The sequence below is a fragment of the Pezoporus wallicus genome, unplaced genomic scaffold (genome assembly GCF_028554395.1).
Source record: "Pezoporus wallicus isolate ANWC-B61680 ecotype Strahan unplaced genomic scaffold, APGP_CSIRO_Pwel_v1 contig_2132, whole genome shotgun sequence".
NCBI classification, from domain to species: Eukaryota; Metazoa; Chordata; class Aves; order Psittaciformes; family Psittacidae; genus Pezoporus; species Pezoporus wallicus.
This window is the reverse complement of record NW_026637551.1, coordinates 2,283,377-2,309,991: the sequence shown is the minus strand read 5'-3', so window position 1 is coordinate 2,309,991 and position 26,615 is coordinate 2,283,377. Positions and strand designations below refer to the sequence as shown.

General features: G+C 38.7%; 1 protein-coding gene across 4 annotated transcripts in view; it reads left to right on the top strand.

Annotated features, from left to right (window-relative positions):
- The first annotated feature begins 18,131 nt into the window (after nucleotides 1–18,131).
- The window catches only part of BNC2 (basonuclin zinc finger protein 2), a 338,371-nt gene continuing 329,887 nt past the window's right edge, over nucleotides 18,132–26,615 (top strand). For 2 of the 4 annotated variants that reach the window (XM_057406293.1, XM_057406297.1), the window contains exon 1: nucleotides 18,132–18,414. In XM_057406293.1, the coding sequence (XP_057262276.1) occupies nucleotides 18,403–18,414 (12 nt within the window). In that variant the 5' untranslated portion in view covers nucleotides 18,132–18,402. Of the gene's footprint in view, nucleotides 18,415–19,384; nucleotides 19,509–26,615 lie in introns of those variants that run through there. The other 2 variants (XM_057406295.1, XM_057406294.1) reach the window with 1 other exon arrangement.

Sequence of the window (26,615 nt, the reverse complement as noted above, 5' to 3'; positions counted from 1 at the left end):
GGGTGGCAGCATAGAAACATCAGCATAATGTTATATGGAGATCTCAGAAAGGCTGTACACAAATCCTTTAGTAGGAATCTATCAAAACAAGATCTAAAAATTAAATAAAAACTAATGTTTTGAGATAGAAAGGTTATACAGATAGATAATAAGTACCACTTACTTTGCTTAGTGAAATAATCCACTTAAAATTCCCACAGGCACCTCATTGACAAAAACTTGCCTAATATTTTATGCTCAAAGGAATAAAGATCAGAAAGGAAGAGAGAAATCCACAGAACTGCAATATATTGTTAACCCCTCTAAAAAGAAATAATCCTTAAAATGTTTTTTATTCACCAAAGAATGTTTCCATAAATAAATTATTATAATTCAGTAGGAGAATCATGTGATGCTAAAGAAAATACAAAGCATCAGAAAAAGTCTGCTGAGGAAATTTTGATCCTAGCAGGGATCTTGTTCAGGATCAGAATTTGTCACACTGAGAAAATTAAACAAGGTGGTGGCACCACAGAGAAGAGATCCAATGCCAGCCGAGTAAACTGAAACAAATGAATTAGAAAACCCCCAATTAAACAGATATAACTAGTATGGCAAATAAACATTCCTCCCACAAGTCTGCCACATATATTGGCAAAAATTGACACGACAAAATGATGGGCAGGGACACCTCACACTAAACCGTATCACCCAAGGCCTCGTCCAACCTGATCTTGAACACTGCCAGGGATGGAGCATTCACAACCTTGGGCAACCCATTCCAGTGCCTCACCACCCTAACAGGAAAGAATTTCCTTCTTATATCCAATCTAAACTTCCCCTGTTTAAGTTTTAACCCATTACCCCTTGTCCTGTCACTACAGTCCCTAATGAAGAGTCCCTCTCCAGCATCCCTATAGCCCCCTTCAGATACTGGAAGGCTGCTATGAGGTCTCCACACAGCCTTCTCTTCTCCAGGCTGAACAGCCCCAACTTCCTCAGCCTATCTTCATACAGGAGGTGCTCCAGTCCCCTGATCATCCTCATGGCCCTTCTCTGGACTTGTTCCAACAGTTCCATGTCCTTAATAAAAAGTTTTTTAAATCTCAACCTTCTACAATATGCATACTATTGGGATACTTTTAGGTTTGATACATCTGTGGTCATACAGACATTAAAATACATTTTCCAAATGTAGATTGTACATCCACAAACTGCACTTTCTGCATACTTGTTTAGTCATACAATCTGAAAAAAATAATCATTTGGTCCCATTTGGCTCTACATTTGTATTGTATAGTTTATGAAGCATTATAGAGAAACACTAATTTTAAATGCAAGTTTAAATCTTAAGTTTTATGAATAGCAACAACAAAAAAAAAACTTTGGTTTTTCTTTAAAACACTTAAACCTGGCAGCCAAGCTACCCGACATTATCCAGGACACAGGAAAGACTGAAATAAGGAAACTTGAATGGAAGATATCCTGAACATAGACCAATGGTCTCCAAACTTTTGTGACCATGGACCCTTATATAATTTATAAATTATATAGACGTACTACTGTATTAACATATTATGTACATTATAGAATACTCAGAAAGACAGAAATTACAAAAGGATGAGAGAAAGACAAATTCAACTCTTTAATTTCATTAGTTTGTTTATGAATGGTACCTAAAATTTCTTCTTTCCGCACTGTGGGGGGTTATTTTGTGCACACCCCACTTTGCCGACCACTGGCCTAGATTGCTGAAGAATGACAGAAGCTCTCTACAGGACTGGTTGCTTTTACCTTTTCATCTGAATGGAGCTTACAATGAGTTATACCTCCATCATCTGCCACATCTTCTCCCCCATTTTTTTTCCCCCAGCCTTAACAATCTAGCAGTTTATAGAGCTGTTACAAACAGACTGCATCTATTGCCTCTGCAAACTCATCCTGTCCCCAGTGCTAGCAATTAGCAATTATAGTCTTAATTAGCCTGACCCACCTGGCTATTTCGCTACTAATAAATCAATTAATTCAATTCACATGGAGGAACTTCTGTGTAATACCATAGCTTAATCACTACTGGTCATCCTTTTATATGACTGTTTTATGCATTAGAAAAACTTAGTATCCAGGCAGAATTTGTATTCTCTACTCATACACAGTCTGTCAAGCAAGTATGGAGTGTGGTTAGTATTTTTAATGTATGTAGGGATTTGGCGAAAGCCTCAGCAGAGTGCAAAGGAGAAAATTGGGATGTAAGCTGTAAACACTGGCACACTGAATTGGATGATCTTTTTCCTGAATGGTATGGATACTGCTCAATGTGGGGGTCTCAGTTTGCTCACCTCCATCAGTAGCCTCTGTTACTACTCCATTAATTAGGTTTTGATGCAAGAAATAGAAGCTTCTAAAACTAGGGTAAATTTGTCATTGGTATCTATCTATAAGGAGCTTCTTTTTTTCCCCACTTTTTTTTTTTTTTTTTTTAAATTCGTTAGAAATATCTGTTCCCTTGTGAGCTATTAAGTGATGCGATCTTGTACTTATATCCAAAGATGTCCCCTTCCTGTTTTCCATTCTTTCCACTGGAAAGAGATGGAATAGCTCTCTCTTTATTCCCTTTTCCTCACCAGTATCAAGAGGAAACAGAAGAAAAAAATCTAATTACAGGAACAAAAACATTTTACCGTCCAGCCCTTTCTTTTTAAGCCATAACTATATATTTTTGCAATTGGCCCCATGTCAGTGGTGCAGACTCCTGCCAAACATTCTTTTTCTGTCATCACCATTGCTTTCCTTGTCTTCTCCCACATAAGGTGACTGAACATCACTTTGTCCCATAAAAGTTTAGTAAGGGTCTCACTGAGCTCACTTTTCCTCACCAAAAAAGAAGAATCTGCTCTTCTGAACTTACTTGTATACCGAAAGCTCTAGAATCAAAGATGCATGCAATATTGCTGAGAAGTGTAGAAAGACATGCTGTTTACAGCAATTACAGAGCAGCTGAACTGTTAGCCACAGCTGCAGATGTTCACAGTCAGAAAATCTTTCACCACTCCCTCAAAACCTTGAAGGAGTGAGTACCTGAAAAAAAACTTGTTTCCATTTTCTTGCCACTTATGCTGACTAGATACTAATCAACCTGAAGTTATGCAAGGAAAACAGTGGTTTTAGGGCAAGGGGAAGTAAAGGATTAACCAGGAGGGATTTATGAAAACTAGGCCTTTCAGACTACAGACTTAGTAGTCAATAGCAATCTACTTCCTGAACAGTAGAATCAGTACTATTTTGAGTAGTAAAAGCCTGATACTTCATGTCCTTGAAGCTTTGTCTCTTACAATGTGGCACTGACGTTTGTCAGGTTTCTAGTAAGTAAATAATCTATTAAATTTGCGTAATGCTTTCTAAGCTGAGAAGAGATGGGAAGACCTTTTGTAAAATAGTAGTATTTTCAACTCATGCCCTACACAGGCAGTCCAAAAGAGTACAGAGCAAATCCTACGGGCTTCCATACTTAGGGGGCCTTCTGAAGCTGAATCCTCTCTGGCTCTCTTTTTTTTTTTCTGCAGGCCTGAGCATGTCCTCCTGTGGTACCCTGTAAGCCTTACTTACTATATGTGTTTATGGCAGCAATTTAGTCTCCTTATGCTATTTTTCACTCTGATATTTAGTGAGTACATAAATTATTTCCAACCCTAACTAGTCTATGATTCTATGTGAACACAACTTCTTTGAATAACAGACTAAAAATTTTTAGGCTTTCTAACAGGCTAAATGTTTTTCTGTGTATATTTTTTTCCTAAATATTTGTTTTCCATAATCAGCGACCCTACTGTTGACCCTAACATGATCTTTTTTCTGCAGATGTTAGTCTCAGCAGTTAACCAAATGCCTCTTGGTGTCTTCTCTGTGACTCCTGACCATCTTTGCTGTCTTCCTGATGGGCCATGTTTTCCTTCTTCATCCCCTTTGAGATTTGTCACTTTATTTTGCTTCAGCTTGGCTGGATCTTATCAAAACTTTTTTTTCCTAACCACTTCTAATCTGTTGCCCTGCAGATTTTCCCTTCCCTGAGTCTGAACACCTTTATACCTAAATTCTTCCCGCACTTTGGTGAATTGGTACCATCTACCTCTTAGTTGGCGCCTTCTCAGAGTTCTGTATGAATGACTTGCTTTCATAAAGGAAGAAGTCCTGTACTGATGCAGAGGTTTATTACAAAACTTTCAGTTGCTGCAAAGGGTTGATGCCTTTTCATTGTTGCTCTTATTCTGAAGTAATATAAAATACATAAACCTAAAGTAGGTATTAAATTGACCAGATGTCTTTTTTTGCTTCTAAATATTAGAAAGGCATGTGACTCGCTAGTTGTATTTGAATGTTTTTAGGAGCACACTTTAAGGGAAGGAAGAAAAGCATGCACATAGAAAATGAAAAAACATCTTAGACATTGTGATCATTACCCCAGTGTTTTATTTTACTACATGATGCAAGTCATAGCAGTGTGCATGCCATTTCTCTAAAGTAAAATATTTTTATTACTTTTCACTAGTAGTTATGTTGCATTTAGTATAAATTTTGAGTGTTAAAATCTTAAGGGAAATATTTATTCAATATACAAAACTAAATGAAAATGAAATTTAAAAGCATCAAATATTGACTTGAAAGTGAATGGAAGAAAGGTGTTTGAGGGCAGGCAAATGAAATTACAGTGGAAAATGAGAAATACTATAAAAAAAACTGTAAAAGATTGAAAGATAGCTGAATATATCCCTCAAATCAGGAAAGAAAACTTATGTGTAGATTGCATCGTGGAAAACAATTAACTTACTATAGTAGAAACAGGGTGATCAGATACTATTTTTTTACCTGAAAAAAAATCACATTAAAAGTGAAAGGTAGGAATAAGCAACAAAGAGAATGTACCCCTCTCTATTGCGCATCCCTGTTTATTTCATATGCAAGCTCTTATACTTATCTGTTCCACATATGCAATTTTTTTGCTTTCATTTAACAGGGGGCTTCACAGACATTCTTAGGTTGCCTTGCATGGCAATCTCCCATTTCCCTGTCTTTGCTACAAGCTATTAAATGGATTCTGTACACTGAGCTTCTTCGTTACTCTTCTCACAATCGCATCTCAGCAATGTTAACTTGTATCTATCATCTACTGCGATGGCTCAGCCTTCATAGCAGTAAAAGAGAATACGTTGGAATGGTTTAGAATATTTCTACAACTACATAAAGATTTACCCTGCCATATATTTACACTAGATGCAACAAAGTCAGGAAATGCACCTTGTATTTGGAGCAGAAATTGGTAAGATTTGCACAGAATTCCACAACCACAAGAAAGCTTGATCCCCTGCACAGAATAAAGATTTTTGGTTTTGCCAAAAGCTGCACTATTCCAGTGGAGTATACATAATGACCACTGTGTTCATCCCATAGCTTTAGCTGAGTGTACATCTCTCTACACCTGTTAGTTGGAAACTTCTTATAACACCCATTTTACACACGAGGAACTGAACCACAAAGAACCTGTAACTTGGCTGAGGTCACAGAAAGAAGGAAGACAAAATTGTACCCCTTTTTCCCCAAAATCCCTGGGGTGCCCCAAGAGACATTCGTTCTCTACAGTAACTGCTTCTAGTATCTGCAGATTTAGTATGTACCTCTGGTTGTTAACACAGTTTTTTTTGGTTTTGTTAACACGTAAAAGTAAGAGCAATCTTGAAAAGTACTTTTGTTGATACAAAGAATTCATAATGCATGTTAAATTGAAAATATTGACCTAGAAGATATGCTTCCTACTACTAAAAGGCACCCCAAAGTATGAAGTATACTTACTAACGTAACGTATGTTATATAGATTATTTTATGTGGAAAGTTAGTGCAGTAACTTATCTATTTCTATGTTAATTTTGTTTAAAATATTCAATCTTTTTCCTTATTTTTGATTGATGTAAGAAAAGAATGTCTCAGGATAGAAGGGGAGAGAGTGAAATGTGTCTTGAGGGATAAAAGACATGCTGTACTGAATGTTTGTCTTTGGACATTATATCATCTAACACAGAGAGCAGAGGAAGAAGAGGTGAGAGAACACAGCCATCTAGGGTAACTGGAAAAGAAGCCAATACCAACATGAGAAAATGGCAGACCATTAGAAGAAGGAGAGAAAGCATTTAGTTAAATAGGTCACTTGGAAGTATTAGATCAGTTCGAAGGCAAACTACACTAGGACAAGCAATTCTGAGCAATTCTCAGCATTCACGGAAGAAATTCTGCAGTAGGATGAAATTAAGTGCCTGAGTCAAATAAACTGTCTAGAAGTACAGCTGTCAGCATTGCTAAGTATTGAGATTGAATGACTGGTGTCAACAAGTGTTCTTTAAGCTATTTGCTTATAATTAAACATCAATACACTTTTTGTATACAGATAATATGCTAAAGATATGTAAACTGCATTATAAACCAATATCATAATAAACTTTCTGTTGTGGTTTAAACCCAGCCAGTCACTCAGTACCATGCAGCCTCTCGCTCACCTCCTCCCTTCTCCCTCACCCAGGGTGGGACAGCAAGGAGAATCCAAAGAATGTAAAACCCATGGGTTGAGATAAGAACAGTTTGATAACTGAAATACAATATACTACTACTACTACTGTGGGAAATAACAAAAGGAGAGAATATAAAACTAAAAGGGAAAAAGAAAAAAATAACTAATAAGCACAAGTGATGCACAATGCAATTGCTCACCACCTTTAACTGACACCTAGCCTGACCCTGCACCAATCTGGGCCTTCCAGATGACTCCCCTCAGTTTATATACTGGGCATGACATTGCTGTGGTATGGAATACCCCTTAGGCTAGTTTGGGTCAGGTGTCCTGTCTCTGCTTCCTCCCGGCTTCTTGTGCCCCTCCTCACTGTCAGAGCAGGAGACTGAAAAGTCCTTGATCAGGGTAAGCACTACTGAGCAACAGCTAAAACACTGGCATGTTACCAGCCTTGCTCTCAGGCTAAAGCCAAAACACAGCACTGCACCAGCTACTAGGAAGAAAAATAACTCCATTCCAGGAGAAACCATGACACTTACCCAAAGTGTTTGTAAAGTAGTTAATTACTTCCTGAGATGGACTGCTAGTTCCGTCAAAGAGAACTAAAGCACTTAACTTTTGTTCACTCCATGCATTCAGCAGAATTTTGAATATGATCTGCTTCCACTTACTTGCCCTTCTATCAATATTAATAATAGAAAGAAAAGATAGAATTTATTTTAGTAGACAAAAAAAAACCAAACAGGTAATATTAATATGTAGAGTCTGAAATTTCTTTTAAAGTATAGGCCAGGTCTTAGTCTGAATTTAATTGTGGTACTTTACAATAAAAGAGCCCTATGCTTGTGCAAATTAAAGCAAATATATCTATTTGTCTTAAGTACTACTATAATTGATAACAACAACATTATTGCTTTCAGTTTTGCTGTTTATTTCAAATACAGTACACTGACTAAACAGCAGGCAGAATCAGGTAACAAGTGGGCATTCTACACCCTCATTGAAGACCTGTTTTTTCTAGCACACGCCCAAGCTTTTACCCAAAAGTGGGAAAAAAGAAAGTCTTAATCTAGTGTATCCAAAATAAACTATTAAAGGTCAGTAATAGCAGCTGTATGTCTCTTTAATCGTAACTACTTCCCAGCTCTCAGCATGGAAACCTGACTGCCAGTAGAACTGATTTTAGTGACAAATGATTGAAGGAGTTCACAAGACACATAAACATCAACACAAATTACCAACAGGGGATTAAGGATACACATTCTCTGTTAAATGGTGCCTGAGTTCTGCATTAAAACATAGGGTGAAATTGTTTAATACTCTTGACCTACTATCAAACTTAATTCACAGATCCAAACTTTGTGCAGAGTTCGTTTGCATTTCCTGCAAGACTTGAAAGCTTTTATTCTTGAGGCTCTGTATTAATAAAGAATACTGTAACCAATTTTAAATGCTGAAAGAAAAAAAAAAAGTCACATTTAGATGTCTGCTACTATGTGCCTGAGAGAAATTAATTTCTTCTAATATACCTGTAAACTTTGCAGCTATTCAAGTGTTACATATCTTTGGGCATCCTTTATCTGAACGCTGTCTAATCTTACTGTTTGACTTTAATCTTGCTGCTTACATAAACATATTTCTGCAAAAAATACTTTTCTAGTCTGAACAGACAGTCCTGTAAGTTTCACAAATTCTTAATTTTGGCTGTGATATGAAATGCATTTAGTGAATATCACACTGGAGAGATCTCTTATTTTTTTTTCTGTCAAGAAGACAAAACAATCATCCTGCCCTCAGACCAAAAATTACTGCTTCCTGAGAATACAGTGATTTAAGAAATCCCCAGTCTAGATATGACTTAAGTATTGCATGTTAGTTCTAGGCCAGCCAAATATCTTTACTGTGGTTAGTGGTCTGCAAGACAGTGCTTAAGACTTCAATTTGATTCCCTGCTTTTGCATACTTGACCAAACAGGCACCTTCATGTCTAATATGGCATCATTCACCCAAGAATCTCTGAAGATGCTCAGCAAGAAAATTATGAACTGTTGTCATTCTTAAGGTGATTTTACAAAGAAGGACCCATGCATGAAATAAATTTTTTAAACTTAAGAATACATCATTACAGGAGAGCTAGTTTTTATTAATGTTAATTGTTTTTGCTACTGCTAAGCAAATGAACAACTCTATGTGAAGCCTAAGGGAGCTTAGCACTCTCAAAAATTGTTCTCCTGGAAAGGTCTGTGAAAATTTTCTTTTCTTAGAAGATAAAGAAGAAGGCACAAGTTTTTACTGTTTCGTTGATGTAACTTCAGTGTGCTATATTGGCAAGGCTATGTTTAAACCTGAATGGATAGGTTTTTTACACTACAAGCTAATTCTTCACAGAGCTACCAGGCTATTGAAAATGGGTTTTGAGAGTGATGTAAAAGCATTTATTAGCCTGATTTCTGTGATGCTTCATAACATCTGTACCGCTTTCATAACTGAGATGGCAATCTTTGGATGAGCAGGGTCACTACCTGCTCAGCTGTGTCTTGAAACAGATGTCATGGCTTCTTGGAACAGAGGAATTTTGACAATTGTAAGGTTGATCATAATTTTAGTTACAACTTTTATGACAGACTAAAGTGTATTTTAAATGGCCTTGATAAACCAACAGCAGATAAGAAAGGACTCTTTAAAAAAAGTAACTGGTAAAGAATACCACAGAGTAAGAGAAAAATAATAATAATAATAAAAGTTTATTGAATATTGTGGACCACAGTAACACAGATACATAAGTTAGAGTGGAACATAAACTGAGTAGATGAGTATGACATTAAAAAGCAAATGCCATTTTGAGCTGTATTACCAAGAACATTATATATAAAACACATGAGGTCATTACTCTATTGTATATGCATCATGTGAAGCTTCAGCTAAAGAACTATTTGCAAATGAGTCCAGTAAACTTGCTGACCTATATAGTAAGTTGAGTAGTACTTAGGGAAAACCAGCGAGAGTGCTAATAGTTTTCAGAAATACAATCCATGAGGAATGCTGGTAAGAAAAGGCATCGTTTGATCTATGGGGGAGGTGGAAGTCTGAAAAGAACATGATAAAGGTTTTCCAGTGTTCAGAAGTCTGCTATGACGTCTGTCTAAGATAAGGACAAAAAGGAACCAGTTTGTTTAGAAGTAATCAGTTTATTTACAGGGAAAAAAAAGTATCATGTTTAGCTATTAGGAGAACCGAAAGGTAGTGAAGTACTGGAGTAGGTCACTTATGGAGGGTATAATATGATTTAAAAAAAAAATATTCTGGACCACTATCTCTTAGAGACGTTCTACACATACTAATCTTGTCTCAAAACAAATTAGAAATCCTGAGATTTCATCCGAATCCAAAATTCTGCAATTCCGTTGATTCAAGGTGACTTACAGCCTGCATGCATCCAGTTTAAAATGAACATATCTCTGTTTGCCATATACAGTGGTGATGCTGAATGGTTTGTCTCCTGCTCACCATCACAATACTTGCTTTTCATCTAAAAAGCACAATACCAGTAACCTACTGCTACATTATATTGACAGATTTATTTTCCTGGTATCAGTGATTAAATTTAGAATCTAAATTATTGACCTAGACTTTGTAACAATACCATAAAGAGTTTTAAGGGTTGGTGGTAAGTGAAATTGTTTCAAATAAGGCAAGTAATTGCTTTGAATAAGGCCAATGAGAAAATGAACATGAGCCGGCAGTGTGCGCTTGCAGCCTAGAAAGCCAACCATTTCCTGGGCTGCATCAAAAGGAGCGTGACCAGCAGGTCGAAGGAGGTGATCCTGCCCCTCTACTCTGCTCTCGTGAGACCTCACCTGGAGTATTGTGTGCAGTTCTGGTGTCCTCAACATAAAAAGGACATGGAACTGTTGGAACAAGTCCAGAGAAGGGCCACGAGGATGATCAGGGGACTGGAGCACCTCCTGTAAGAAGACAGGCTGAGGAAGTTGGGGCTGTTCAGCCTGGAGAAGAGAAGGCTGTGTGGAGACCTCACAGCAGCCTTCCAGTACCTGAAGGGGGGCTATAGGGATGCTGGGGAGGGACTCTTCATTAGGGACTGCAGTGATAGGACAAGGGGTAACGGGTTAAAACTTAAGGGAAGTTTAGATTGGATATAGGGAAGAAATTCTATCCTGTTAGGGTGGTGAGGCACTGGAATGGGTTGCCCAGGGAGGCTGTGAATGCTCCATCCCTGGCAGTGTTGAAAGCCAGGTTGGACGAGGCCTTGGGTGGCATGGTTTAGTGTGAGGTGTCCCTGCCCATAGGCGGGTTGGACCTAGATGATCTTAAGATCCTTTCCAACCCTAACTATTCTATGATTGAAATAGACTGAAGTATTATAAGAGCTAGAAATAGCTCATTATGGTTTTGTTTGATGCCTCTCTGTCATGAAATTAGGTATTGTGAGAGTTGAATTCTCAATGAATAGATTTTCCTCTGGAGTCTGGAAAATTGTGTCCATTGGTATGCTTCTGCAACAGGTTTTCTGAATAAATGCCTCCTAAAACTGTATGTGGAGGACCAGATGTCTGTCTTTCCTCTGCATAAATGTGGCGCTTCAGTCAAAGATCATCTTTTCTTTCATATACAGGATTTATTTTAGCTCCTATTTTAAAGTAATGATTACAATTTCATCAACATCTCTTACAAAGTACTAAGTAATGCCTCTGTGGGTGGGGGGTGTGTGTGAATTTGGTCTGTAAAGGAATAACACAAAGAAGCTGAAGAAGTTACAAGGAAGTACTTGTCTTTTAAGAGAAATATGTGAAATGACTTACAAGAATGCAGACAGTAACTATCCAGCTTCCTTTTAAAAATGTGACTTGGACTGTATTTCAACCATTCCTTAAACTTTCAGAGGGAAAAGGAAAAAAAAAAAAAAAAAGAAAACACATTGAAACCCTAACCTATCCTGCATTATTAAAGGCTGAAACAGGAAATAGCAATAATGTTATGGGAGGCACTGACAATAAAGCTTGGATTCATGTACTTTCCAGGCCACCAAAACCAACAAGGCTGTTACTGCTAGGCATATAGAGCTGAAGATCCAGCTTATTCTGTTATTATTCTGTTATACACTATGGAGTAGTAAAGCTGGTATTTTGAGTTCAAGTATTTGCTAGTCGTGTCACTGGACCAACGATGCTGAGTAACTGCGGCTGAGATTTTGATTTTGGAACAGTTGTCAGAGTTTTCATCTCACAGCTTGTGGCATATCTTCTTCAGTAGTAACACACTAAGTTTGCTACCACTGCAACACTCATTTATTGGCAGTAACAGGTCAGGGAGAAGAAACTTGACTTCAGTGGTCTGTGGAACAACATTGTCACCTTAGACTTTTTCAGAGAAAGAAGAAGGTGGGGAGATTGAGGAGGTTAGCTTCTTTTATGCCTTCTAGTTTTCTGCAGCAACTATTATAACTGTTTTGATTCTGAGTGTTAGAACATTTCAAATTATGGTGTCTAGATCACAAAGCCAATCAGAGTATTACCAACTTTTTTTTACTTACATGTATCAAACACGAATAAGTCTTTTGCTTGTATACAGTGTGTTTGCAGAAGACATAGGGCAGAGGATACAAGCACATGGAACTCAGAAATCAGAAACAGAGGGTCAAATTAAAATGTTCACCATATACAGTATAGTCTTACAAAGAGAATCTCAGTTGCTACTGATGCCATGTTCTGAGAATAGCCAGCCTTTCAGGGTAAGTATTTCATGAATAATTGTTTCTAGCAGTTCTTCAAATGGTAGCTTCCTTTGACTCTTCTTTAGAGCCATTGGTCAGTCCTCTTCATATTTAGCTCTGCTTTGAGATACTCACTGACAGTACTGTTACATTGGATTACAGAAAGTCTGTATGAGCATATTTGTAAATTAACTTTCATAGCAGAAAATAACATTTTTCTCTCCTTGAAATGAAATAAGACTGTCCTGCCCTGCATAATCAATACTAAAAGATCCACATTTGAATTCTGAATTGACTTCACATTTTTAAATTTTAAAAAGAACCACCTAGCCAACAGTTCTGTATTTCCTTTATTCTCCTTGTACATCCATTCACACATAGCATATATTTTTTATTAATTTCACATGCACATATATATATGTATGTATACATACATACAGATGAAGTCAATTTCGTATTTTTGATTCAGAAAATTCAACGAGAGCATACACAGATTTGGAGAGATTGCTCCAAGATCCAAGACCAACCCTTTGGACGTGAAATCAAACTAACTGGAAGTGGGGCAGCCAAAGGACAGAAAGGAAATTCAGAGCTCTATCTGGATAGCACTGTCAATTCCAAACAGTATTTGGCTGATGATCCTATGATCCAGTGGTAGAAGTGCATGGATAAAAAAGTACTATAAAAAGGAAAGTAGTTTTTGGATAGAACTATTTTCATTTCCTACTTTCTCTCTACATTCCTCATATTTTAAGCAACGCCTATAGCAAAGTCTACACCTTCGTTTTCCTACTGCACCTGGCCACAATGTGAGAAAGAAAAGAAGTCCAGTAGATGTTGTCAACAACGTATTTTTATGCTAAAGAGCAGAAAGAGAACTTGACATTTTAACTACTTCTTTTGATGTGAGGCTTAGAACCAAGCTCAAGTTCAAACAAGAACTATTATATCTGTTGTTAAGAGTAGCTGAATCCTCTTCTAGGAGAGCTTGAAATCTAGAAGTTGGTCTCTTTTTTTTGTATTTTTGGATTTTGTCAACTCTTTTGTCTTCTTTCTGTTGACACGAAGATCAAATTATATTTTAATATTTGAAGCAATTATAAACAAAATAGAAAAGGAATAAAGAAGTTATGATGCATCAGGAATCATTATGCCATGTTATTTAAAGCCTCCTTTAATGTTCTGTACTGTATTCAGCTTAGGTCGTAGCATCCATTTAAGCAAGGTGAAATAGCAGAAAAATTACTCTGCCAAAAGTAGGGAAATCTTAGCAGTAATCTTTCAAGACTGGACATGACAGATTTTGTGACTTGCCATGCAATATTACATTTGATATTTTTGTTGCTTTTAAGACGCTGAGTCACCAGTCATTGTTAGCTGTGACTGGGGCATTTTATTTGTTAAAACTCATTTAGGAAAGCAAACTAAGTGCAGAAATGCTCATTCTAAGATACTATGATAAAAGAAGTAAAATCCCATCAAAAATTAAAGTTCAACACTAAAGCAGTTAAACTGCATGAGAAAAAAGAAAGACTTTCCCATCATGCTTACAGCTAACTCTCCAAGGCAATCACTTTTGAATGGAGTAATATAAGGAAAACAAATGGTAAAACACTAAGAGAACTGAAAAACATTGAGACTCACTTGGGAAAAATACCCTCAAGTGTTATATGAGATAAGCTGAGACATATTCCAGAATGCACATAGAACACTACGTGTGGTCTCTGACTAGCAATTACTGAGCTATATAAAACAATTTTGATGGACAGAGATTGGAAGTGGCAACATAGAAAGAAGAAACTTCAATCTAGAGAGCTTTTAAATGTAAATGTGTATATTCTCATTGGAGAAACTATGACCATAGAACTAACAAACAGATCCAAAACATGTATTTTTGCTTTACTACTTTAAGCAAGTTGCTGAAACATATTGCACTTTACAGTGGGTTGAACAGTTTTCTTTGCTCATGTTTAAAACCTTCTAGTGTCCCTTACAAAAGCTGTTGTAGTAGCATCTGTATCTATTGCATACAAAGTAGCATCTGTATCTATTGCTTTTAATAGATATTCTTTCAACTGAGCTCATAAAGTACTGGAAGTACGTTTGTCTTTAAGAACATCTGCTAATGCATTTGGGAAAGTTCAAGATAAATCAAACTGCACGGTAGCAACCTCTAGAAGACAGAAAAGACTGGGTACAGAGGATATGGTACAAAAAGAAAAAAGATGGATATGCTGCAGATAACCTTTTTTTATCTCAAACACCATTATGACTGAGAGGATCTAGAAATACTTAAGTGCTGGAAAGACTTCAAATCACCTTCGTATTTTAGTGCAAGAGGCAAGGGGATTAGCTGATCTTAAATTCTCTGAGTGACAAAAATGGTTTTTGACTCAGAAAACTAAAGTATCTGTTATTATTTGACACACTTCCATGAACTTTGTACTACATTTTGTCACTTGGTTAACAGGGGTTAGAAAGTTCTAAATGTAATCAACAGTAATACTGAGCACAGGAATTTAATATAAATGTTCAATATGCATATAGATGCTACACCCATAAATATTAATAAAATTAATAAAAATATTAAGACTTCATAATGGTATTGGTCTAAAATGTTGATGGTTATTTTTATGCTGGATTTTTTGCTTTACTAGTTGTGGATTAGAGAACATAAATTTTCTATCAAGACGACGCAATTTCTCGTCTGGAGATTCTTTCTACTGGTAAACTGTAGATTTCATTTACATTTGAATTATAGTGTAATAACTATAGAAGTGCTCTTTCTCACTTTGTCAGACATCAAAATATGGAGGATTTCAGTTTGTTATGTTGCTGTAGCCTCTTGTATGCTACTGGTGCCTTAAGTCTCACTTCTGCTATGTTGGTTGGGCACATCCTCTGGACAGAACCTCCAGGTCTGCAAAATGGGCAGAAGATTCAAGTGAACCACAAATTCCTTATGTGAGTAGGAAGATCAAGACAGCAAGAAATACCACAATGTGGAGACATCACAGTTTGGGTGACTTGTATTTCCATTCCTCTCAAGCTGCAATTCCTACTCAGACTCTATCTCAAACTTGCAATTTCTCAGTGCTCCAATCTGGAAAATCAAAATGAAAGTGAGGAAAATAACTTTTCCAACTAACTTTGTTCATGCTAATTAATCCCAGACCAATGAGTACTACTAATTCTTTATAGTGGGTATAACTGGTTTTGAAGAACAACTACAGTGATAAAGTACTTGTAATATTCCCGTTGATGAGGCTGGAACTAAGAGGCACTGCTTTCTTCACTAACAAATACTGTTAGTCTAAAAGGCAAGGCAAAGTTTAGGCTTTGATCCTATTCCCTGCAACCCTTATGCAAAATTTAAGATAATTATACACTTTGAGATGTCATAAGGCAGTCCTGATAATACGGCTTGAATCCAAACACTGTTTTCTGAGGTGTGTTTCATTGAGCTACAAGGAGATATGTTCCCATTTTCTGCAATATCTATGACATGTGCTGATGTCACAGTCACCACAGCAATATAAATAAAAATCACTGTGCACGTGAATGGTACAGTATTTTAACAAGGGCCCCATCTTGTTAGGTTTACCTCAGAATGTCTCACATAGTAGCGAAATTTGAAAGCAAAGACATTGCAGATTTAAAACACTACTATGTATGTGACTAAAAATGCAACTACAAAGATGCAAAATTTTGCAAAAGCATGGAGCTTGTTTAGTCTACTAATAGTGTATATCCTAATGTCACCAGTTAGCTGTTTTGCTGCTGATTCTTTGAGCAGAAATGTCTTATTCTACAATGTTTATCCTGTAATCCCATATGGTCAACCCAAGAATCAGAACTCCCAACAGCCAACTTGCCTCCAGCTATTTTACCTCCTCAACAGCTTTCAAGAGGCTGTAATGCACTGTCAATACAAAAGCTACTGGCTTATTGACAGATGGAAGGGAAAAAAAAAAAAAAAAAGAAAGAAAGAAAAAAAAGGGAGGTTTAAAAAACTGAATTAAGTATCAAGGAAGATAACAAAGGAATGACCCCATGAGGCTTTATTAGTTTTTTCATACAAAATGACTTAAAATGTTTGACAATAAAGTAACAGGAAGCTATTAATAACTGTGATACACTTAACAGGTTCTTTGAAGAAACAGATTCAGATTTTAGGTAATTTTTTTTTAGTGTGCGATATAGATTATTATCACTGTAATCTACTGGGTTTAGTGCATATAGGAATATGTCCTTCAAATGCCTAGCCCCGGTTAAAAGAAAACCTGCTTTTCCAAATTTCTTCCACAAAGTATGTTTACAGCCTTTGAATCACTCCTGTGAAACTGTATGAGCACAGACTCGCCTTATAATGGGCATGGCATAGCTTTACTTCACCGTGTGACCATGCCTTCTGTGAGCCAAGGTTGCAGCACTTCCTTTTTCATCTGCATCAAGCTAGCTTGGACCCTCCCTTTCTCATGAGAAGACACGGATGTGAACTTGATAGGGCTTTAACCACTAGGGGGCTGTGTGGACACAATCTTTTGGCAACTTTTGGCCCTTCACTGGTTCAAAAGGGCAAATGCGTTTTTCTGTGCGATAAAATGCAACTCCGAAATAATTAACTAGCTTTTTCTTATCTCTCGCTTTTGACAGAAAACACAGCAAATCATGGCTTAATTAGTCCTGTGAAATTTTAAATGACCACAAGTTACTCAAGTTGGTCATGGAACTTGTATAAAAAAAACCCAAACAACTAAATCCTAAAAAATGCAAAATCCTTTTGAATGGCTGTCTAGGGCCTGAAACATGCTCGTTGAGCTCAAGATTCGAAATTAATCCTGATCAAGTGTGGACACTGAAAAAATCCTGTCCATAAGCTGATAATATGTCTAATGAAGGTACCTGACACATACCCAGAAAACAACTAAGTTTCCACAGAAACACACATAACGTTGACATATAGCCAGCCAGTTTTTGTGAAAAGCTGGTTTTGATATTGATACTGATAATTTACCCTTCCCTCTTCCAACATACATTGGAAATGCACAAAGATGGCAAAATATGGTGAAAAGCATAGAAACTTGGTGATTCACAGGGACATGCTGTTCATTACATTGAGAGTCCGATGTGGTTTTAGTCCTCAGAAGATTAGATAAAATCAGAAGGGCTAAGTAGCTACCTATTTCACACACTTGACTCATCTGTCGATTCTCCTCCGTGCCAGTGAGGTCATTAAAATGTCCATCCACACCAAAAGGGAGATTACAATATATCCTGGTATTTGTATTTCATGTTACCTGAAAAGTTCTCCTAATGCTCACTTTCTAAACAGTCATTCCTACTCTCGTGTTTATACAGAGGCTGCGGAAGGGAGCCGATCTGGGTTGAACTAGCGCATCCCAGTGCATTTTTTCACAGGCAGGACACGAGGGGTGGCCTAACAGGCTCGGCTGCCGGTATCTATAGCACGTCTAAAGCATGACAGCCTCCCGTCACCTTCCCTTTGCCCAGCAACCCAGGCGGCGTATTAGGTGTCTCCCAACCCCTCGACGCCGTGAGAGCGGGGGGACAGGCAGGAGAATGCTTTAAAGCGGCCACAAGCGGGGATAAGGGAAGGTTTCGCAGGGGAAGAAAGGGCGCCAAGCCGGGGACGAGCGGCCCGCAGCCCTTTTCCGGCCGAGCCGCGGACCAGGCAGGGAGGCGGCCGCCGCGACCAGCAGCTAACGTCAGCACCTACCTTCTGCGCTGGGTCAAGCCCAGCGCCCGGTGGTACGTGTGCGGCCGCGGGAGGGCGCGGAACGGCGCTCACTCCCCACTGCCCCCGCCACCTTCCCAGCGCGCGCGCTCCCTCAGGGGTGGCGCGCGCGGTGGCCGTTGTGTGGCTGCGCGCGGAGGGCCGCAGCGCCTGCGTTTCGTCGGCGTCGCTGGGGCAGGGTTTCGCTCGGTTTGGCGGCGTGTCACACACAGATGTGACTCTTGTCTGTTCCCTGCAAACGTACAACCGTGACCGCTCACCTCCTCCCGCCTCCCCTTCCCCCCCCCCCCCCCCCCCGAAAAAAACCCACCCTTTGACAAAAAAATTCTTCAGATCCCACACCGAGCAGCAGCCGCCGCCGCAGCAGAGCCCCGGGAGCTGATGGAGCAATGGGTGGGAAGCGGGAAACCGGCACCACAAGCGAAAACTTTCCATCTGTCTAACTTTTCGCTTCCCTTCTAACGCTCTCCCCTCTCCCCCTCGGTTCCTTACTCCCTCCTCTGGGCTACGCTTTATTTTCCGTCGTGTCTTTTCCCCTGTCTCAGCCCTCCCTCCACCTTTCTCCTAGCTTTCTCTCCCGCTCGCTCCAGCAGCGCCTGGAGCTCGTAAGTGAGAAGCAGCGGGAGAGACTGCAGCCGCTGCGGGAAGGAACCGGGCGGAGGAGCGGGAAGGAGAAAGTGGGAAGAGGGAAGCGGGAGGCAGAGGGGCGGCTATCCCCGCGCGGCACCGCCGGTCGCCCTTACCGCAAAGTTGGCGGCAGCCGCGGGGCGTTTTTGACAGCTGTGGGCGCGGGCGGCCGCTGCCGCAGCCCCTGCCTGGGACAGAAAGTTTGGGCGGGAGGGACGAGGCAGAAGGGGTAATTTTTTCGCACCCCCACACTCTCCCCCCCCGCCCCCCTCCTCCCAGTACTCCTTCCCTCAGGCTCTCTGCCTGCCTCCCTTGCTCGAGAGCGTGGGGTTCGGAGGAGCAACGCTGCCCTCGCAGACCTACTCGCAGCGTCACCCCGCCGCCTCCCCTTCCCTAGCCAAACAACCCAACAACTAACCAACCTGTGGAGGCTCTGACCCGAACCTGGGTCCCTCCTTCCATCACTTCCAGCTCTCTGCCCAAAGCTCTTTTTCTTTCTTTCTCTTTCTTTCGTCCTTCGTCTTTCCTGCTCGGACTGAACTTTGGGGGTTGAAGTTTTGGAAGAGAGAAAAAGGGCGGAGAGAGAGATTCTCGCTGCTGCTTTTTTTTTGGGGGGGGGGGGGGGGGGGGAGGGAGGGGTGGTGGGGGAGGGGGGAATATTTTTACTTTTAAAATCTATTTTTTTAGCTCAAATCACCTGAAAGGGAGGGGGGTTGCGGGGGGTGGTAGTAGAGAAGGAGAGAGGGGGAAAGAGAGCGAGAGGCGCTGAGAGCCCAGAGGCAGAAGGAAGGGTGCAGGCACTGCCGCTGAGAGGAGATCGAGAGACAGGGGGTGCACTTGACAACCAGCATGCAGAGATGGTAAGAAGTTTCCAGCAGCCTTTCGTTTTCATTCTAGCTTTTACTTTGGTTTGATTTGATTAATAAATTGTGCAGTAACACAAGCAGCCCAGCTCGCTATCCGGTGTGCTTCAGCCTTCAAATAAACAAGGAGCCGGGGAAAGAGAAGAAGTAGGATGATAAATAAATAAACCAGCCCTGTGCTGCGTGGATTGGGGGAAAAAAAGACTAAGAGGCTGTGCTAAAGTTTTAAGTGAGTTTGGGGGGTTGAAATAGGATGGCCACATGCTTTTTACCGCCTCCTTACCTCCATTAGAGATGAGGGGCTAAGTTAAAAAAAAAAATGTGCGTACGTAGGGATGGAGAGTGAAGGTGGAGTGGGGTTGAATAGGACATGCGGTGATCTGGTCTCTTTTGGACACCACGTTCTGCTCGGAAATGACTAAGGTTTGCACACAATGTAAGGTAACGTTTGAGAGCGGAGCAAGGAGCTGTGTGCATGTGAAGCAACGCCTGCGGCAGGGAGGCAGAAGTGTAAATCCACCTTACCTCTGTAACTATATTTGTTGTGCATGCGCTTGCAGTTTGCACCTCTCCAATCAGTGGCTGTTAGCAGAACTTGCAGAGTTAGGCTGATGCGCTGTGAGGGAGGAAGCCCCCAAAAGCAACTTCGAGCGAGTTTTTTCCTGCGTATTTCATGCGCTGTGCAAATGTACGTCTCCTTTACAGCAGGGGGTTTGCAAAGCAGGGTTGGGGCTTTCACGATCTCTAAAAATAAAAAAATTACAATGACCGAGGACCTAGTTTGACTGTTTGCCTGGGTTGCGATGTGAAGATAAGTTAAACAGCTGCGAAGAACAGGCACGTTTACAGCCATGCCTAAACGTGTAATTATAACTGTTCCTGTTAACAAGTGGATTGACCTCAGTGCTGAGCAGTGATCAGCCCTTATTCAGTGAAGTAGTGTATTTTCAATTTCTGACTACTGCATTGCTTTTAGTCAGCTTTTTCACCTCGCTCCAGGGATGCTATGTATCTGTCGTGTGTGCTTTGAATATGCATACATGCACATGCACACGCACGTGTATGTATACATGTGTATACATACGTGTATATGTATGTATGTATACACAGCACTCAAACTATAGATACAGTGTATGTCTGTGTGAATGGAGAGCTTGAGATGGATTATTTGTATTTTCTTCTCTTCCTAACATGACATGTCTTGTTTCAGTGATCAAATCCACAATTGGAGTGTAGGAGATGCAACTGTCAAATGTAGGCAACACACACACACACAAAAAAAAAATTGGGGGGGGGGGGGGAAGCAGCATGTGCCCAGGACTGTGGTTACAGTAACGCTGACAGAAATGAAAGTGGTTTTGAAAGCAGCATGCAATTTATGATGATTCCCATTTACCTTGGAGTTAAGCTGTTGTAAAATTGATGCACAGAAGATACCATGTAATAATCTGGTGTACCCAGGATTAAAGTGGCAAAGAGTGTCTTTTTGTGTGTATGTCTGGCCGACAGTTAAAATGGTTTGAAGCTATTTTTAAGTAAGAAATCAAAGCAGGATACTACATACTTTTTTTCTTAACTGGTATGTTAGCTGTGCATTGGAGTTAATGAAACATTTTTCAGTGGACGTGGGCTTTTATTTTTCATTATCTTACATTTCCCTTCTGTGTTATAACCCATCTCCATAGATGAATTTTAACATGGGGTAGCATTTTTTGTCAATGTTAACAGTTTACTGAGTTCATTTCAAACAGTAATATTTAATAAGCCTGATCAGCAGGTCTGCACAAGAGTACCAAGTTCCTGTAAAAGCATGTGGAACTTTCCTTGCCCTCAAAAATTGCAGGAATTTTTAATCTGAAATTTAATGGGCTATATGAGCTGTGCGATACACTGCAGTTTCATTTTAAGCTGGCTGGTATTAACCATATATGTCTATATATGTTCTGCTTTAAATTTTTAAAGCACATGAATTTTAAAATTTATTCACTAAATATTTCCAATTATCCATCTTTACCTGATCCAGATGCAAAAGAAAATCTAAATGTAATTTATAAACTAATTTGTTACGGGCAAATCTTGAAACTCTGTTAAGACCTGAGATTGTGAAAGTGTTCCTTAAGCACACATCTTACACATATAACAGAAAAACGCTGCCTTGGTGTTATTTTGTAAGAATACAACACTGTGGTATTTTAGGGGGCAAAATGAGCAGATCTATACCTTTAACCACAATGAATTTTTGTTACTGAGGTATTTGTGAAGGGTGTGTGTGTGATTATATTAAAGAAAGTAAAGGAACAGACAAAAGCAGAGATGACTGTATATTAAAATGTAAGTGTTACAGTTTGAATTTTCTGGTGCGTTTTTGAGTTCAGTGCTTTACATAACATTTTGTCCTAATCTTGCTTGCTGTCAGAGATGTTTCATGGTTGTGCAATTGCTGCAGTCAAGAATGCCAATTTGCATTCCAGGAGTGTCATTTGATTACTTTTATCTGCACAGCTCGAAGACCAGCCCAGACCTCTCATTTCATCTTGCCATGTCACAAGTCAGTGCTGTGTCGTCTTTTCAAAAATCTGCCTGATTTAGACAAGAAAGAAAAGTACTTTCATGTTGCAGCCGCAGTCCCCTGCTAACTTGTCAGCAGCAGGATATGATTCACTTGGGCCCAGAAGAATGGTACAGAGATGAGGGTTAGGCGGTTCAATAAGCCCATGGACAGGTAGTGTGTGACCTCCCAAGAGAGCTTAAGTTAATGAAGAACAGGTCTGCTTAGTTCTTCACACTCTGACCTGGTGCTGTCCCCACAGTTTTCTTATTTGATCTTTCCCAGCAAATTGATCTTTTCTAGTACTTTTTTGCCTTCCAAGTTAGTCCTTATGGGACTGAAATTAGCAGAGCAACTTAAGTTGGATAATATAGCTGTTCAGAAAAGAAGAAATTGGACACTAGCTCATAAGAGGGGGAGGGGAACGTGAGCTATTCTTTCTGTGGTTATTCAGAATTCTTTTTTTTTTAAGTTTTATTTTAGAAAACTTCACAGCTGTATTACTTTGGAAGTTTGCTTTCTTATTTATAGTCTGTATGGATGGTCCGTTGCACACCACATTAAATGTGTATCGTTTAAATAAAACAAACATGCTTGCAGCATAGACTGCAGGTTTGCTTTGGTATTTGTCAGTTGAACTTGCTTGTTAGAACTGATTTGCTAGTCTGTAATGAGGCTTTTACAGTTGTGGTAAGACATTTTAAATATCAATTGCACATGCCAACTATGTTATTTATAGCCTTCTAAATAACTGTAATACCATAGTATCCAATGCTGAAATGCAGTGGAGATTAAACAATAAAAGCCATTACAAATGGTATGTGTAAATATTATGGTAGGTGAAAATACAGTCAGCAAATTACTCCTGGCATTACTGGTTCTCTGGAAAAAACAGTGTATACCAACACTGATTTTGAACTAGAACACTCTGTACTTAAAAAACCTGGGTTCTGAAATGGGGCTATGGTATTATCTATCATTCTTTTTTATATTCTTTTGCTCTTAGTAATTGGAAAATGGAATGGAGTGTGCGTGTGTGTGTTCAAGTACATACATGGCTAGGCTGCCAAACAATGTAAGATTTCTAACTAGAATTTAGTAAATGTGAGTTGGAAATTAAGAGGGTCTTTAGTATGCTGCACAATAATAAGTAGTATTTAATGTTCTGTATTTCATCGCAGATGTTGTCACATATTATCCACATACTTTCAAGTTACAGAATTGAAAACATTGCTGAATGAAAACAAGTACACTTATTATGTAAGGGAAATACTGCTCTAGCTCTCTCTCAGTATTGCTTTTAAAAATGGGAAGGAACTGTAAAGGATCATTGATCAGTTAAGCTTTTCTGAAGAGCTAGACAGAGCTTCTTTATTTTATTAGATATGCAATAGGTAAGACAAAGGGGAAAAGTGTTCTGAATAAGGGAAGGCTGATTGCTAACTTTTTTCTGAGCTAAAGGTTTACAACTTACTTAGGCTTTGAAGAGGCTTTGTTCTACCTTACATATATATACATGGATGTCAGTGGGATTTGGGCTGACTGCAGATCCTGTCAATTTCAGGCAAAAAGAAATGACCAACAGCAAAGTAATTACATTAAAACAACTCCAAGTGAAACACTGGATTTTATGCAAAACCAAAATTTATATTTTTTTTTCCCCCAAAAGGTGGGAGTTTCTGACAGTGGCCCTTTTCCTTTTGCACATTGAACACTGTCACAAGAATCTGAAGTCTTTTGTTAACTGAATATTGTTTAATGAAAGAGTCCTGATTTCCAGTCTACAGGTTTGCACAGGGCTTTTGATGTGATTTGATATCCACTATTAGTATGTGTTAGGAAAACACAAAACAACTAGGTTGTATCTGTCATTTTAGAAATGTGTATCACTTCCTAATCTAGCCAGGAACTTGTATTTAATTTGGAAGAGTAGCATTTAACATAGCTTAATAAAAAGCATCTGTTTAAACCTTGTGTTCTGTGTCAGTTTCATCTCACCTAAATTCTGACATACGTGTTCTGAAAAGGCATTGATCATAATTGCTGCTTAATATTCATATGGCAGCTTTTGCAAGCATTACATTGGACAAACTTATTTACCATTTAAGCAAATTGTATGATCCAGTGAGATAAACTACCAGATTTGTCTCCTTTATCTCTTGCACAGTAGCTGTAATTATGTGCCTTGCTAGTAAAAGCCTTTATTTGTTGATTATTAGAATCTTAGTACACTCAGGAGTTCTTCTGTAATTTAATGTGGTTGTTCAAAGAGCTTCTCTCATTTTAGAATCTTTCCATAGTACTCTCACCACGTTATAAATATGTATATTTCATACTCCATATACATAGGCAAATACTTTTATTCCAGGTAAATCAAGGGGTTTGAGAGAATTCATCTGCAGCATCTATTTCAGCACTTCTGTGTTTAAATACTTTATGTAAAAAACCCACAAATTTGGGTAAGTTCAATCAGATTTGTTTCTGATTTGTTACTTTAGAGAGTTTTGGGGTTTTGGTGGTTTTTTTTGTTTTGTTTTTTTTTTTTTTGCTTTTGTTTTGTTTTGTTTTGTTTTTTCCCATGTAGTTACAATGTTTAACTATGTACTTAAATTTTTGTAGAATACTATAAAAAGCTAGAGAAGTTTTAAAAACATGGCTGGCCATTGCAATTATTTTTAATTATGAAAAACAGAATGCTCATAATGCTGATTTTAAAGTCACAAGCCAAAAGAAATCAAATCGCATAAGCTTACCACTGTAAAGTTTTTAAGTCACCATGGTCTGGTGCACTGTACAATTGGTTATGTCTACAGTTCTGCTGCATATAAAACTTAGGAAGCTAGGCCTGTTAGAACTCTTCAGGTATGGGGAAAGTTTTAGATGGTATGAAAGTGTATTACAGACTGTTATCAGCTGTAAATGAAGCTGAGTGTAGGTACAACACACATTATGCTGTCACTGGAATCACACTGAATCAGTTGCAACTTTATCATATTTGTCAAATATGCATTCTTTTGAAAGTTGTGATTTGTGCTTTTATTTTTAGCCAGTGCTTTTTAATGTTGAATACAAAGATGTAACAGCAGATACAAAACATTTTTCCCTTTTTGTGACCTGACATTTGCCAAAGTGCTCCATGCTGAAATTTCTTTTCAGTATCTTTTCTTTTTTTCCAAAGCTAGACATGTACCCAGACACAAAAGCCTCTGTGTATAGCAAGCTGTTTTAAATATTGTGATTCGACGATGTGCTGTCCTTTCTCTGCTTGAGCCGAGGATCTCTGCTCAGTGTCTGTGGATTACCAAGTCCCTTCTTTATTGTACCTCTTGTCAGCTATTCCTATTCATTTAACCTTTCATTAGTGTCTGTGCAGCTTCACTGTCTGGAAAGGCAAGGAAAAACCTAAAGGCCTACTGTCACAGTTATTAAATTTCTCCGTTACATCCCAGCAACCATAAAGGAGTAAGAGTCAACACTATTGTCATGCATGCTGCTATCCTGGGGTGCAGCTCTTCTGTGCATGTCAAGGACATGTGCCACATGTTGATAATGCATCCCAGGGATAAATGCACAACATGGGGGGATAAACCAAGACTGGCACTAATGAGCTTTGTAGGAGTTATTGCAAAGACAAACAGTTGTGACTGAATTTTTCTTAAAACACCGAAGAGATGGACTTGCATTAAGTGTTGCCAAGGCTTGCTTGTGAGGTACTTGTCAATCATGTTAGTTTCATTTAAGTGCCACTTACAAGGTGAAAAAATGTTTTCTATGACTTAAGAAATATACTGCTTTTCCTTTTTTTTAATCTGTCAGGATAAAATGTACTTAAGGAGACCTCAGTAATGCACTATATGACTATTTTTGCTGTTTACTCATTTTTCGATCAAAACCTGAAAATCCTATCAAATTGGGAAAAAAAGAAGTCAGCAAATAATAGACGTTACAATGTATTTAAAAATATTCCTGTTAGCAAAGTTTCAAATTCACTCTTGGTGTTGTAAAAACATTGACATAGTTTTGTCTGAAGCATAAATTTTGTTGAGGATATCTAGGTGCATCTAAGTAGTTTCTTCTACATTCGCCACCCAAAAAGCCAAAATCATTAGTTAGGACACTGCTTTCTCATTTTGCTAAGGCACAGCTTCCATTTAGTCCAATGCAATATTCATATACATTTGGCCTCTAAAAGTCCTGTGTAGCCCATCTTACCTACATTGTTAAATCCAGCTGAAACCTCAGCTCTCAGTTTCTACAATGGGAAAAAATATATGCTTATTAGTGACCTCTCTTTGTTGACCTTTTAGCATGCATCTTAATTACCTTTTCATTAGAATATTATACATAACTTCATATGGCTTTCATAATATTTTGGATATTTTGGTCAAAACAAAGTTAGACCTACAGATTTATAGTTAAACTATAATAACTCCACTTAGTTCAATGTAAAGCATAAGGATCTAGTGTTGGTTGCATTCATGGCAAAGCTGAAAGTGGTAATAAAGCCATTGAAGTCAGTGAAGTTATGTGAAACTTGAATAAAATCTAGTCACCTC